This window comes from Rhodamnia argentea, chromosome 4 (genome assembly GCF_020921035.1).
Source record: "Rhodamnia argentea isolate NSW1041297 chromosome 4, ASM2092103v1, whole genome shotgun sequence".
In the NCBI taxonomy this organism is placed as follows: Eukaryota; Viridiplantae; Streptophyta; class Magnoliopsida; order Myrtales; family Myrtaceae; genus Rhodamnia; species Rhodamnia argentea.
The window spans coordinates 28,116,790-28,132,475 of NC_063153.1; the positions used below are offsets into that span (position 1 = coordinate 28,116,790).

The 15,686-nt window shown below is 37.3% G+C and overlaps 1 protein-coding gene across 4 annotated transcripts in view; it reads left to right on the plus strand.

The window, feature by feature from the left end:
• Window positions 1-15,686, plus strand: part of LOC115743491 (probable WRKY transcription factor 40) — a 58,262-nt gene that overhangs the window by 41,636 nt on the left and 940 nt on the right. Inside the window, exons 1-3 of one of the 4 annotated variants that reach the window (XM_048277191.1) lie at window positions 14,288-14,403; window positions 14,573-14,649; window positions 15,248-15,544. The exons of 1 other annotated variant lie outside the window; for it this stretch is intronic. In XM_048277191.1, coding sequence (XP_048133148.1) covers window positions 14,334-14,403; window positions 14,573-14,649; window positions 15,248-15,544 — 444 coding nt within the window. In that variant the 5' untranslated portion in view covers window positions 14,288-14,333. Of the gene's footprint in view, window positions 1-14,287; window positions 14,404-14,572; window positions 14,650-15,247; window positions 15,545-15,686 lie in introns of those variants that run through there. 2 more of the 4 variants (XM_048277190.1, XM_048277193.1) reach the window with 2 other exon arrangements.

Below are 15,686 nucleotides of genomic sequence, written 5' to 3' on the forward strand. Positions count from 1 at the left end.
TATTTAATTTCATTAACCCATTTGGAAGACATCATTTGCACAATTATTAGGGAACATGACCTAGCTTCCCCGACAAAATTTTGAATCTTCTTTTATCATCTACTTAGGATAGAAGATTCTACCTTGAACTTTTTATAAAAGTCCAAGGAAAGGTTCAAGCAACATCCCTGCCTACATTCTTTTCTAGGAATTTCCTTCATGTTCTGTCGACAACGAGGAAATGGTTTTTGTTTTTGAGACAAGCCAATAAGATGACAATGGCGACCGATTATTCACATGTACTATAAAATCGAACGAGCTCATGCAAAAATGTAAAAGACATGAACAGGGATTCTCTACCATCAACGGACTCAGTAACAATCACCAAATGCTGTTGAGAAAAATTCCTAATTGATTTTGAAGTTGACAAAACAATCCATTTTTTTTTTTATCTGAGTTCATGTAATAAAATGCTTGTTTAGCAGATTATCTAAACCTGTAAGTTACATAATATTGAATCTAACAGAAAAGGCTCGGACGATATCCGAGTGGCTCAGACATGGTATGGAGCTCTGACGTTAAGTTGGGAGAGACGTTGGAATGAAACTCAAACTCTGAGAGAGTATTTCATGTGCAACGACCAAAATATTAAGAGATATCTTTGAGATGATTTAATTGGTCTATTAAATCATCACAACGGCTAGCAAATCAAGCTCGATTGTTCTTGGTGATTCTCAATCTTGAAGATCAATCAAGGACGTGGATTAAAGGAGACGATAATGGCTCATCTAATGAAGAACTCTATTTATGGAAACCCAGGATCATGATTGTATCGGAGATTTTATCCAACGGGAGATTCTTTCCTTTGTCAACCTTAACAGCTACGAGATCCATTGTATTAAATCTCGTCCAAATGGGAAAGTTTGGAGAGTGATCTTTTAGAGGCCTTGCAACGGCTAGTTCGAGGCGAAGGAGTATAAAAGAAGATCTCAAAGCTGAATAACAAAAAGGACAAGAGAGCAAAGTTCTAAATTCCTAGATCAAGAGAGCTTCACATTCTTTACATACCTTTTATCCAAACACTGAAATACTTAGAGGAGTGCATTTAAGTGTGTGAGTGTTAGGTGGGAAGTCTTTTGACTCAAGAGCTATCACTGAGTTGTAACTTTTGAGCTATTCATTAGTGGAATCCAGCCAATTGGCTGCTAGCGTGAAGAAGTGGACGTAAACTTGAATAAAGCTGAACCACTATAAACTCTTTGTACAAATTCTTTATCCCTTAAACACTCTATTATTCTTTGATAGTAGAATTGTGCACGTCATCGCATCCGAGGACACCTCAAATCTTGTTTAGCAATCATCTTTAAGCTACAAGTGTCTTTTTGTGAGGTTTCAGTATCCTAGTTTTGCTGAGGGAGCAACCCCATTTTTATATATATAAAAAAATAAAGGAAAGGTTTTGAGCTCTGAGCTTATTTGTTTGAATTTCCGCATTGATTTCTAAAATCTTTTAAAATCACATATTCAGTGATAACTCTAGCATTAACAAATGCCAGCCGTTGAATGACGCCAAAAGACAAAAAAGCCAGCTTGTCAACAAATCTCAACCGTGGAAAGTGCATGCCGCATCGACCCACCTTACAAATTTCCTCGATCGTCAGGATTCTCGTGTAGTTCTAGATACATGGTGTTCAAGTAGAAAGTGCCTATTGCATCGACCCACCTGAGGAATTTCCTCGAACGTCAGGATTCTCGCGTAGTTCTAGAAACATGGTGTTTGAGTTGGCGAAAGGTCATATCGTTTGGTGGCGATTCCTAGAGGTCGTATTTCTGTGGAAGGATTGTCGCGATTGGGTCCCTTTTTCCTCTTAGGAAGCATCCCTACAAACTTGGAGCAAGAAACATTGCGACAATTGGAACCGTGCACCGGATCGATCACAGCCGAGAACAACACGACACAGATTGATCCTCTCTTTCTTGTTTGGTCCCGCCAAGAACAAGAAGTCAACAACCACCAAAAATAGAAAAGGGAATCCAAGATGTTTCCCCATTGACCTTTGGAGGGAAAGAAACACGCATAGCCGCATAGGTTGACTCCACCAACGGTAACGTCTGCCCACTTCTTGGTCTGGTCATTGCCTTGTTTCTTGTTCTTGTCGTTCTAGAGAGAGAGAGAGAGAGAGAGAGGTCGTTCCTGTGGATGGACTCTAGAGAGACTTTTTGGCTTCTCGGACTTTTTGCAGTTTTTGCCCGTGAGAACACGGAAACGGAACGCAGACAAAGTTAGCCTTCCGAGGGAAAGACTGACCAACGAGAACAAAACAAGGTTCTTGTCTAAACCTTCATAATTTGTTGAACGTCGGAAATTACTAGAAAATTGAATGAAGATGATCACTCTGCCGTTCTTTATCAATCCGAGCATTTGAGATCACTGATTGAGCGTTTCGTGCGCAGGCAGAGATTTACTCGCTCCCACGTACCGCGGTCAATATCTATTTTATCCAAATTTGCGTCTTTCTTACTCGATTGGCTCCTTTTCCCGAACGTATCAATGCACTGGATGCTTTAGTGTAAGAATAATGTCGCGACCTAAAGTGGGGAACCTTGAATTAATAGATTATCAGGTTAATTATTTAATTAACATAACTCGGATTCTCCCAAGCCCACATCAAATCGCAATCGAGGTCTTATTTCATGAAAAAAAAAATTATTCGATTGGAGCCGCCACTAATCATTTTACGAAAGATTAATTAGAAACTTTAATAAGATATTGGGAGAAATATCTTATTTCTACGAGCCAAAGAAAATGAGTTCGGGGACTTGCTTATATTAATTTGGAAAATTAATGCCCTTTCGATATCAATTCAATGAAAAAAATCCCTTTCGATTAATTGATGTGAATTGAATTATTAATTGAGAAAATGTGACATGGAACCATATGATTTGCAAAAAAATGGGAATGATTTTTTTTGTATTTTCTGCAATAATTAAAAAAAATCAATAGCTTGAACAAAAATAAACAAAAATGCCCATAATATACCTCTTAATTTTGAATTTTCTGATAAATTCACTCATTCCCAAATATGTGGGCTAGAGCAAAATTTTATCTGCTACATCCTCGAAGATTGGAGCCAATATGCAGATAAATGTATAGAATAATATCATCCATTTTTCCAAAGGGTAGAACACAAAAATTTTATACTAAATTATAATCTCATTCCATAAGATCATGGCCAAGGCATAAAATTATTTTCCGATAGGACAAGGCACATAGGAGCATATATTATGAGCATGCTTGTTCATGAATGTGCAAACTTTGTAACAATCAAGCAATTAAACAGACATGGCAAAATAAAAGCAAAAGTGAACAATTAATTTAAATTTTTGAAAATAATGTGAGGGGTGGCCGAAATTGTGAAGAGTGGGGATCCACCTTTCCTCATTTGAAATTTAAGTTCGAACTTTGAAAAATTATCTTTTAGAATTTGAAAGTTGTTCCGGAAAATTATCAAAGTTTGGATAATATCCAATTCAAATCCAACCTTATCCATAAGGTAGGATATCCACTCAAAACATCAAAAGACAAGGCATCCAACTAACTCATTGTGTTAGAGATAGATATTCAAAAACCAAGAGTCTATCCACAACCAATCAAACCTTTATTCAATTAAAGGATTTCCAAAGATTAGATATAGTTCATTCACATGATCATTATCCAATTTACATGAGATAAGATTGAACAACCAACAGATAAGTTCAATTCAACCAATCCAAGATAAAATTGGAGCAAAGATTATCCACCATCACACATAACAAATTTGGCCAAGGTGATGCACGTGTGCCGAAAATTCCAATTCAACACAAACGCTGATTTTATCAATCAATCCAATTTGAGCTTAGAAATAGTTCATCAATTTTTACTTTGAGAAAAGACATGGTTCCAAGTTTATTTTGTCAATTCTCGAAAAGCATCGTAAAATTCCATCAATTCATAATCAAATTAGGTTTGGTCGAAAAAATTAGAACTTCGTGCCACAAAAAGATCAATTTTCGGTTCTAGCACAATCTTGATAGAAAAGATCAAATTTTCCACTTTCAATTGTAAATCAACATGTGATAGTTGACACATATGCAAGTTACCGAACTAACAAGCATTGAATTGCAACAAAAAGTTGAGAATTTTTACCTTTTTCAAGCAAAAGTTCCAGCGTGCTCACTAGCTGTATATCTCGACCAAAACCACTCTTTTTTAACTTGATTTGTCGCCGATCGATCTAAGCACATAACCACAATGTTAGATCTTAAAATAACATGAAAACAGGGGCTGACTACCCATGAATCAAGGCTAACAGCAATGCCAAGAGCTGGATAGGCTAATCAAGCTCGACGGGGTGCCAATGATGTTGCGTGGACTATTTGGGGCACGATCAGGCTAAGGTAGACCACGAACAAGCTGGATCATGGCTAGAGAGTGGTGGGATAACACTAAATAGGGTGTCGGCTGTGATGCGTTGGACTAGATGCACGATGGAGGGTGGCCCGCACGGAGGGATCTCGGCCGAGAGGAATGCCTTGGTTGAGCTTGGATTGAAGTGGACTATCTCAACCGATGGGGGAGACAATCAAACTCCTTTGAATTTTCTACTCTTGTGTGTGTGTCGAGAATTGTGTGACAATCGAATCTCCCTTGTGTTGAGCCAATGTCTCATATATATAGAGCTTCAATTAAGCAACCCTAGTTGGAGTAGGAGTTTCAGTAGATTGTCGGATCATAACTCCTAGTTAGAGTAAGATTCAATGATAACTGTTAGATACAATTTTCTGGTCTCGGAGGAGTCTAGATCCTGTAAAACTCTGTGATTCTTAGCTAGATAGGGATAGAGTTTTAGTTTCTTAAAACTCTAATCTCTAGTTACGATAAGACTCTTTTAATAAATTATGTATTTTGATCTTTAAAGAGCCGTGATCTACTAAAACACCTAGCAATTTTCGGTAATAGAGAAGTAAGAGGGCTTGCCGAAAATTCAAGGGCTTATGTAGGCCATCTCACGCCATCCCGGGCTTAATCAGGCTTTAATTAAATGGATAATTGATTAAAGGCCCTACTTAATTTAAATAATCAAAATGGGCTGAATTGAATTTGATTTTGGTCCAAACCCATATAAAGAATTTGGCACCCCCATTGCAAGCCTTGGGCGAATTTTTATTCAAAATTATGAGCTTGCTTTAAATTTTCGGGCTCAAACTTAGACCTTTCTAAATAATGAACATTAACTTGAAAGCCTTATTAAGCTTGAGTGAGTTAATTTGAGCTGAAGAATGGGTCCAATTAGCTTATACAAATTCAGTACTGCCTCATCTCTCATTGCCGAAAATTTAAGAGCAGTCCCGGTCCAATTGCACGTCAAATTAAGCTCGTATTCTTATTCTGGCCCGAATGCAATGATATGAATGATTGACATGAAATAAATATGCAATGCATGATAAATTAATTTTTGGTGAGAACAAAGACCAATCCACATTTTATGCTTAAATAAATGAATTAGAAGAAATCAAAATTTAGGTGCCAGCAAATAAAATGGATGACATCGTTGAATCGACCGGAAAATATCGATGACCTACGGTTGACTTCAGCTCGGCTTCGTCGTCTCTCCCATATTAATGTGGAGCTCCAAATAAGCTTATATACTAGCTATCTTGGATTTCCAAGCAAGGGTTCATTGTTAGAGCGAACAATCATCTAAAAACTACTTGATATTTAGATGACCCTAAAACTTACCAAGTCATTTGAAACTAATGTTCGAAGATCAAAACCGCATAACCGTTGGGCCACTCACCACTTATGAAATTCTTGCAGCAAATTTTGCTTGATACACAGAATGAACACTAGACGAATTACCTAACAATGATTTGGATAAAGAACAAGATCATTGATGATGCTAACATTTTTACAACAAAATCAGATATATGGCGGTTGTGCCAATCAAGCAGCAGATTAACTACTATTTACCAGGCAGATCTCTATGCCCCAAATGGTAGCATAGGATGATGGTTGCGTCCAAGAGCTTGTTACTCAAGAAGCCATCATGTATTCTATCAATCTGAGAGACTACTTGTGTCTTCTCTACGGCTTGCTCTCACCGTCAGATCTATTCCTCTCTAACCGCCATGAATGTCGGTTCAAATCGCACATTTCACATTGTCACAATTTGACGGATGCTACTTATTTTCAATACACCAAGTTCAGACCGAGCGCTTGCCGGGGTCACCTCTACCTCGGCAACTCCTAGAAACTCCTTCAAATTTTGAAGGTTCCAATGTAAAAGGAAGTGATTGTAAAGACGAGAAACCAATGATGGATTTTATGGAGTCCGATGAAAAAAAAGAAGCAAAAAAACCAACATTAAGCGCAGATCTTTTACATGGCATAGTTGTAATTATTAAGCGCGGAGCTTTTACATGGCATACTTGTAATTTACTTCTCAACAATGTATGCCCTATACTCCCGCTATATATTAGGGCAATATCTTTTGGATCCGTAATGCTGAAAAACCGATAGTGGAGAGATTGCCTAGTGCAACAACGTGGTTTTTTCCCTTTCTGATTTAGAAGGATTTTTCTACATAAAAAATTCATTTGTCTTCTTCTTCTTCTCTGTTCTTTCTTCTCTTCAAAGATTCATGTTCCTAACACCGGCATCAAAGCCTGGTTTGGCGAAATAGTGGGAGCGATGAATATGGACAAAAGGAAGGTAAAGATCGATCAATTCGATGGCAAGGACTTTGGTTTATGAAAGATGTAGATCAATGATCTGCTATATCGGAAGAACTTGCATCAACATTTGTCGGGAGACAAACTAGAATCGATAAAGTAAGAAAAATGGGAATTGTTAGATAAACAAGTTTTGGCTATGATTCCTCTCTCATTGGCGTGGAATGTTGCTTTCAACATAGCTAATGAGAAGACAACGGTGGATTTGATGGCAACCTTGTCCAACATGTACGAGAAGCCTTATGTATCCAATAAGGTATATTTGATGAGTCGTCTTTTCAATCCGAACATGGACGAAGGTGCTTCTGTGATAGATCACATCAACAAATTCAATGTGATCACCACTCGGTTGAGTTTGGTGGAAATCAAATTCAATGATGAGGTAAAAGCTTTAATTTTATTATCTTCTCTACCCGAAAGTTGGAGTGCAACTCGTGACCGCGATAGCGGTTTGCCTGGTAATAAAAAGTTAGAGCTTCAAGCAATCCGAGATTTGATTCTTAGTGAGGATATTCGCAGAAGAGAGCTGGGTGAATTTTCAGGTGCTACCTTAAATACCAAAGGCAGACGGAGAAGCAATCAACGATGGTGGAACCAGAATCGTGGTAGATCGAAGTCTAAAGGGAGAAGCAAATCGAGACCTCATGGTGAAATAACTTATTAGAATTGCAAAAAGAAGGGTCATCCGAGACGAGATTGTAGAGCCCCAAAGAAGAAATTTCAGTATCGCGACCGAAATCAAGAAGAAGAGAAATTAGTGAGTGCAACTCTTGCGGAGACGGTTGATAATGGTGCTTTAATTTTGAGCATTGACAGTCCAACCGAGTCTTGGATTCTAGACTCAGGTCCGTCGTTTCACTCTACTTTGTGCAAAGAATTAATACATAATTTTTTTGTTGGAAAATTTGAAAAGGTTTATCTTGCTGATGATGAACCCTTTGAATATTATGGAAAAGGGTGATGCTATATTAAAACTACTAATGGATATCAATGGAAGTTGCATGATGTCAGATATGTTCCAAGACTAAAGAGAAATATGATATCTATAAGTCAATTAGATAACACAGGATACGTAACTATTTTTTTGGGATAGCCCTTGGAAAATAGTTAAAGGTGCTTTGATTGCAGCATGGGGAACAAAGTTGGGAACATTGTACATGACCGAAAGCAGTAGAAAAACCGCAGCTATTGCTGAGTCGAAAGCTGATTCTAAATTGTGGCACCGTAGGCTTGAAAACATGAGTGAAAGGGGATGAAGTTGTTAGCATCTAAGGGAAAACTGCTTGATTTGAAGTCCATAGATATTGGTCTATGTGAGGATTACGTTCTGGGTAAGCAAAAATGTGTCAATTTTTCGAAGAATGTGAGAGAACCAAAGAAAGGAAAATTATAATTGGTGCATACAAATGTGTAGGGCTAGCCCTTGTACATTCCCTTGGAGGCTCGCACTATTATGCCACGTTTTTTGACGACTCCACCGGAAAGGTATGGGTTTATTTTTTGAAAAATAAATCTGACGTGTTTGCTAATTTAAAAGATGGAAAGCTGAAGTAGAGAACGAGACCGGCCTGAAGATTAAATGTTTAAGGTCCGATAATGGTGGTGCGTATGATAGCAAGGAGTTCAAGCAATTTTGTGCAGAGAACGGAATCAAAGTGACAAAAACAGTTCCCAATAGACAGCAGCAAAACGAGGTTGCTGAAAGAATGAATAGAACTTTAAATGAGCATGTAAGAAGTATGAGGATGTTTTGGGCAGATGCAATTAACACAGCAACATATCTAATCAATAGAGGACCTTCGGTTCCACTTGATTTCAAGCTACCAGAAGAAGAATGGAGTGGGAAAAAGGTGAATCTCTCGCATATGAAAGTTTTTGGTTGTGTTTCATATGTCCACATAGATTTTGAAAATAGAGATAAGCTTGGTGCAAAAGCTAAAAAATGGTTTTTCATTGGATATGGTTCTGATTGTTTTAGCTGTCGTGTTTGGGATGAGCAAAGTAGAAAAATAATAAGAACCACTGATGTTACATTCAATGAAAACTTATTGTACAAGGACAAAACTGTGGTAGAATTTAGTGTGAAGAAGCAAACGGTGGAGACTAGAGAGATTGAATTGGTAGGGGTTTCTAAGAGTGTTATGGTTAGAAATCCTGAAACTGTTGATATAGACTCTAATGAAAATTCAGAACAATAACCATATACTCCGATGCCTACTTTAAGAAGATCAAGTAGAACATCTAAACATGTACAGAGGTATTCTCCATCATTGAATTATTTTCTTTTTACCGACGCTGGCGAACCAGAATTTTTTTTTGAAGTAGCCCGGGTTAAAGGTTCTGTTAAGTGGGAGTTAGCAATGCGGGATGAGTTAGATTTACTCGAGAAGAATAGAACTTAGGCTTTCTCCATGGTGATCTGGAAGAAGAAGTCTACATGGATCTTCTACGGGGTTTATGAAGACATGGGGAGTCTAAATTATGTCATCTCCGCAAATCCCTTTATGGTCTTAAACAAGCTTCTCGATAGTGGTATGCAAAGTTTACTCCCGCACTCACAGCTATTGGTTTTAAACAATCCAGACATGATTATGCACTCTTCACATGGACAAAAGATGCTTCATTTATCTATTTAATAATGTATGTTGATAACATACTCATTATGGGAAGTGATGAATCTGCGACCAAGAATCTCAGAGTGATGACCCATCGCTCAAAGATCCATCGAGCTATCAAAGGTTTGTAGGGAAGCTTATCTACCTTACTATGACAAGACCTAGCATATGTTATACAGTGCAAACACTAAGTCACTCAAGAGGTCTGAATGCAATCTCATATGAATGCAGCACCGAAAGTTGTGAAATATTTGAAGAAATGTCCAGGATATGATATACTTCTCTCTCAAGAATGCAACATGGAGATGACAGCCTACTGTGACACAGACTATGCTACTTGCCCTATGACTAAAAGATCCATTATGGGATTCCGTATCAAGTTTGGAAAGTCGTTACTCTCATGGAAGATGAAGAAGCAATGAACTATATCATTATCATTAGCTAAAGCTGAATACCGAGCTATAGCCAAGACTGTTTGTGAAATAATTTGGATGCGAGGACTACTTCTAGACTTAGGTGTGCTAGTTAAAGGACCAGATGCATTGTTTTGCGATAATGATGCAGCACTAAAACTTGTAGCAAATCATGTAGTTCATGAAAGGACAAAGCATACAGAAGTTGACTGTCACTTCACTCGAGACAAGATCCAAGAAGGGATAATTACAACAAAGGAATCGAAACCTCGAAACAACCTGCGGATATTTTCACCAAACTCTAATGTCGGAGACAACACACATATCTCCTATACAAGCTAGGCATCTTGGACATATACAAGCCACGAGCTTGAGGAGGAGTGTTGGAGATATGCCTGGATATCGAAGATACAATTAAATCAATCTAGGATTTGGGTTGATTGATTGAATCAATTTATGATTACAATCTAGGATTAGGATTGATTGATCGAATCAATTTGTGATTACAATCGATAGTGTGTCTTTGATTATTTCTTTTTATTGCTCATACATTGTACTACAAATACATGTAAAGAATGTAATCATATCACTAAGTGAGAATACAAAGAAATTATCCTTCTTCAATTCGTTTCTTCCGCACTTTGTGTCCAAAGAAATAACTCAAGCACAAAACCAATAGTTAGATTTCCATTGTTGGTCTACATAACCAAAATTTATAATTCCTTCCCTTGACAATACAACTGGATGTTGTTCAATAATCCATTGCTATTGCTCTAAACTATCCGGAAGCCTAAAACCCAACTTGAGATAGTCAACCATATCTTATACTCTTCATTTACCTACAAACCTTTCCTGGATATTGAGACAATCTGGACCAATGACGTGAATGATTGGCTTCTTTAAACAGCCAACAAGAAATTGCACCAACACTTTGTAAAAAAGTTTCTAGTGAAATTTCTTAGTGCATTGCTCTTTCATAAATTTATAACCTTTGTCATAGCAGTACGTCGTACTCCCTCCATAGTTTTCTCACGTATAAAGAAATCTCTCATTATCATAGTGATACTTCAATTCCCACCAAAAGTGCAGATAAGAATGAAAACAAAATCTTGCAATTTCATCATGGATCAGTTCCTCCCTCGTAAGACTTACTTGGATGGTGTTCCCCCAGACAAGTTGATCGCGGATATTCGACTACATTAAGCATAAAGAATAAGACTGCTGGTGCAATTCTATGCCAGTAAACCTTCTTGGGACAGGCAAACATGGAGAGGCACAATGTTGATAATATCCTTTCATTATCCTTTTTCCTGATTACAAACTTCTATTCTTGCGACAACTTTTTAAGTGTTTCGGAAGCAGTCTCTTATTTATCTACTCTGTCACAGCCTAGATCAGGAAAGTTCAAGCAAAGAGCTAAGAAAACAATAATGAACTTTTCCTCACTCCAAGAGTAAACTTTAGCTTCTCCAACCCAAGCACTACCAAGCAATTTAACAGAGGGTAGATTTGTCATAGATATACCAGTTTGGTGTTTCTATCGTCCAAAAAACTAGTTTAAGGTAAATTTATCACGAATATACCAGTTTAGGAGCTTTGGTGGTCAAAAAAATATTTTGGAGTAAATTTATCACTGGTGTACTAATTTAGGATTTTTTCATGATAAAAAAATAGTTTTGGATATATTGACATAAGTGTACCAATTTAGAGTTTTTCATGGTATTAACTAAAAAAAAAAGGATGTCGAAGACAGTTCTCATTACAGGCCATCCGATGCACAATTTGATTGAAAATTTTTGAAAATTAACCAAAATCGTGATTTCGCGATCTAAATTATGAAGGCTCTGACATCACATGTAAGTTGCAATTATTTATCTTAAGCGGGGCCCTAAGATCACTATAATTACATACGCGAATCACAATATCAAAGTAGAGCACTTTGGTTAGGATCCATCATTTTTTATGTGGAATAACGATGAACCGATAAGAGCTTCTCCTCTACAACCCCCGAATCACTATTTTCATTGAGATCGCCACGTAGACTACCCCTCATATATTGCGTTCTGTAGTGACTCTTTATGTGCGGTTTCGTGAGCATTAGGATTTAGAGGAAGGATTTAAACTCTATTTATAGAGTTTGTAATCTAACCATCTCATTACAAATAAGGTTTAAGTTGGCCTATACTAACTAGTCCCATATTAGACAAAATAAGAAACTTTATATCTTTTCTTTATTAGATTAATTAATAATTACAACAATAATTAGTTTAATCTAAATTAGAAATAACTTATACAGAAGCCACTTTGAAACGAGAACGAAGCTGTCAACATCACTGCCTCGCATGTCTTCCGAACAAGACATGGAAATTTTCAGAAATCAAGATGCCTCGGTTCAGTTGACCTTTTTCAATGCAAACCGTGTTGCGTTATGTTCGTCTTTTTCTGCGAAGATTCGAGTTGCATCGTCATCAGTTTCTAGATTCACTTATGGTATATCATTGCACACCATTCGTATTACTTGGCTTGGAGAGAATTCTTTTTTTATTTTTTCATTTATAAATATAAGATATAAAATTTAAAAAAAAAGTGTTCTTTTCAAGAAAAAAATTATTAGAAAGAAAAATACTTTCAGCAAATTACTTTTCAAGAAAATATTTTCTCATTTTTAAGTTAGAGAATTCATTTTCCTAACTTTAAATATTTATAGTATTAGAACAACAATAGCTCACTTGGCTCAGAGTCAAGAGATATCGACGTTCGGTTCCTGCATTTTGGTTTCCATATATGGTTTCCCCTTTTTTATAGGGCAGTGGTTCATGTTGTTCTTTAGCCTATGTGTACCGAGCATGTATAATGCTTCAGTGGTCCTATCGACTAATTTAGGTGGATTGTTAGTACATGAAAAATATGTGAATCCTTATTTTGGCACTTTTAAAAGATCTAACTCATCCTCTTTATCAGTAATGTGAGCTCTATGTTTATGAGAGAGAAATGAACATATTTGGTCAGTTTGTTATTTACAAAGTTCTTGCGCAGGGATTCATAAGCTAAACAATCAACTGAACTTTATGTGTCAGTCTCTTAGCTATTACTCTTATACTACCACTTTGGTCACTAGGCTTTAATTTGTGATAGCAAGCTACTCCTTAAGCGGCACTTGAAACGATCTTCCATAGTCCTAGAGCCAATTCACAAGATGGATATGGCGACATAAATGAAGGAATTCACTAATAATCTCGAATGGCAAGAGCCGATTCGTTATCGGCTTCACTAATAAATCTTGAGTAGCTTATCGACTTAAATTGAATATTATGGTGAATTATTTTTGGCAAGATGGTGAATATTGCAGGTTAAGTGATTAGAGTAAAATTACAAACCAAATTAGGCAATGAGAAAAGCAAATTTATCCTAAGCTAAATTTCAACGGGCAGCGACTTTGTGTGTCGACCAAAGGATGAGTCCAACCCTTTGGTCAACCACCTAGTGTGAATTGGGAGAAAAATAGATAAACATGGCATTGGGTAACGAATGATATAAGTAGGTGTCACACCACATCTTGTGAAAGCCTTCAAGTGTGCTGGTGATTCTTGTAAGGAAATATCTGGTTTTTACCTTTCACACCATAAGTAATAGGTCATTCATGACGACATGTGAGGGCCCAAACAAGCCCTCCGGTTCAAACGGACTAGAAAACCCATGATAGTTCGAAATCATCACACAATCGCTAACGTGATAATCAAGTCATCATGTACGTCTTCTGTGGTACACCTCTATACTAGTTTCTGAAAAAAAAAAAAATATTGATCAGAAGGAATATATTGAAATTTCGCGCAAAGGTTCATGATTAAATTTGAAAAAAATTGTGATGATTGCCTTAACAACTAGCCAATATGTTAAGGACTAATTTGATAATTTTTCCTGCTTTATTGTAAAGAGAAGGAACTGATAAATAAAGGCGAGATCATGAGACGATCGCCATAAAATCTAGAATCGGACGAACATTCCTAGTGCGAAACCTCTCAGCTTCTTATGCGCGTGATTGGGAACCACCCTTACCCATACGGCAATGTACGGATTTTTCCTCAAAGTTTAATAAAGCCCATTGAAAGTCAAGTCAAATGAATAAATCCAAGCTGGGAAAAAAGCAACTCCTTTAGTGGGCCCCACTTGGGGTTTGGAATCATCTAGATTTCTTTTTTCGGTCCAGACCAGAGCTTGACTCTTCTCTTAGCTTTCTTCTTCCTCGTTACAATATTTTCGGTTTCCTTGAGGTCAACGAATATATGTTTTTTTTTTCTTCTTGTCGAAGAGGTCAACGAATATGCCAACATAAAATGTTCCTTGTTCTAGAATTCTTTTATGAACGATACTTCGCGGCAACTCTCTTAACGTGTACACCTTCTTTTATTTCTTTTTTTCTTTTTCTGTCTTTTTCACTCATCCTATAAAGATCACTATAAATTGGAACACCATTCTTGTGTCCGCCCCTTCATCTATGGTTTTGGAAGATTTCTGAGTTATTTCATCACTTCAGGTTTTCTTTCTCCGGTTCTTTATGTCGTCGAGTGCAAATCCGATGGAATCGAATTGGATAGTGGACACTTCCCTAGAGCTTAACACATCGTATCCGGTGAGATGGCCTATGTTTTGCAAAGATATGCAGTGATTAATCTTGTGTTTCTGTTGTAATATCTGTGTTTGGTGAAAAGAAAAGAAAGATCTTTGGATGTTTAGCTCACAATCTCTCTTCTTCTTCTTCTTCTTCTTCTTCTTCTTCTTCATGGCTCTAATTGAATCCGAAGAAGGAAATTGGTCCAAGAAATGATAACTCTCAAGGAGGACGACAAGAAGAGCCAGTTGTTAAGCATGAGGTGAGTTCATTTGTGAAAGAAATTGCGTCAAGAAATAGGAATAATGCAAGAGATATAAAAGGCCGGTTTACGATATTACAATACAAAGTTCTTGTGGCTAATCAGGCGCAGTTAACATCCGGAATGAGAGCTAAGAGTAATAGCAAATTCCACTCTAAACATCAGGTCGGTCCGATAAGTCGATTTCTTTTTCTTTTCTTTTTTTTAAAATTAGAATGTCACTGAAATTGGAATCTAGGACAGCTATTACATTAGCCGGGAATGTGTCTGTGAACCAACATATTTGCCCTCTAAAATGGACATGAGCGTTCCAGCTATGTGTTGCTGTTCACCAGCCTAAATTTTCAATTACTTCTAGACAACTACGGTTGAAGTCAAGAGTGCAGCAATAGAGAAAATGAAATGGCAAGAGGCAAAGTCAAATTACCCCTACAGTCCAAGAAAAGGGAAGCTGACCGGCCTCATTTAAAATAGAGAAGTAGACGGTTTCCAAAAGAATGAAGTTAAAGAAGCCCTGGGGCTGTGACCGATTCTGAAAACTGGAATTAATCGAATATAAAGATCAAACTTCGTAGGTGATCTTTTTCATTGTGTATAGGCTGGTGCCCTGGTCGACGAGTATCACCGGATTAGCCACGAGAACAGGAAGTTGACTGAAATGCTGGCCCTTATGCACGAGAGCTATAATGCGCTGCATAACCAGTTGATTGTCTTGGGGAATAAAACCTCCAGTAGTGAACTCGGCGTGTCAAGAAAGAGGAAGCACGAAGCGAGTGTCGCTGCAGAATGTTGCAGTTACGAGGAAGATCAAATCTTCAAGGAGCCAAAGGACAGCTTCAAGCCCAAGATCTCTAAAATACACTGCAAAACTGATGTGTCCGACATCAGCCTTGTAAGATCTTAGTTTCAGCTTGAAACATTTATTTTTTCTGTGTTTCCCTAGCTTATAAGGGGCATAAAGAAATTCATCTTCTCTAAGTATGAAGGGATTCCCAACATATTGATTATTTTTCCATTTATTTTTGCTCTACGGATTT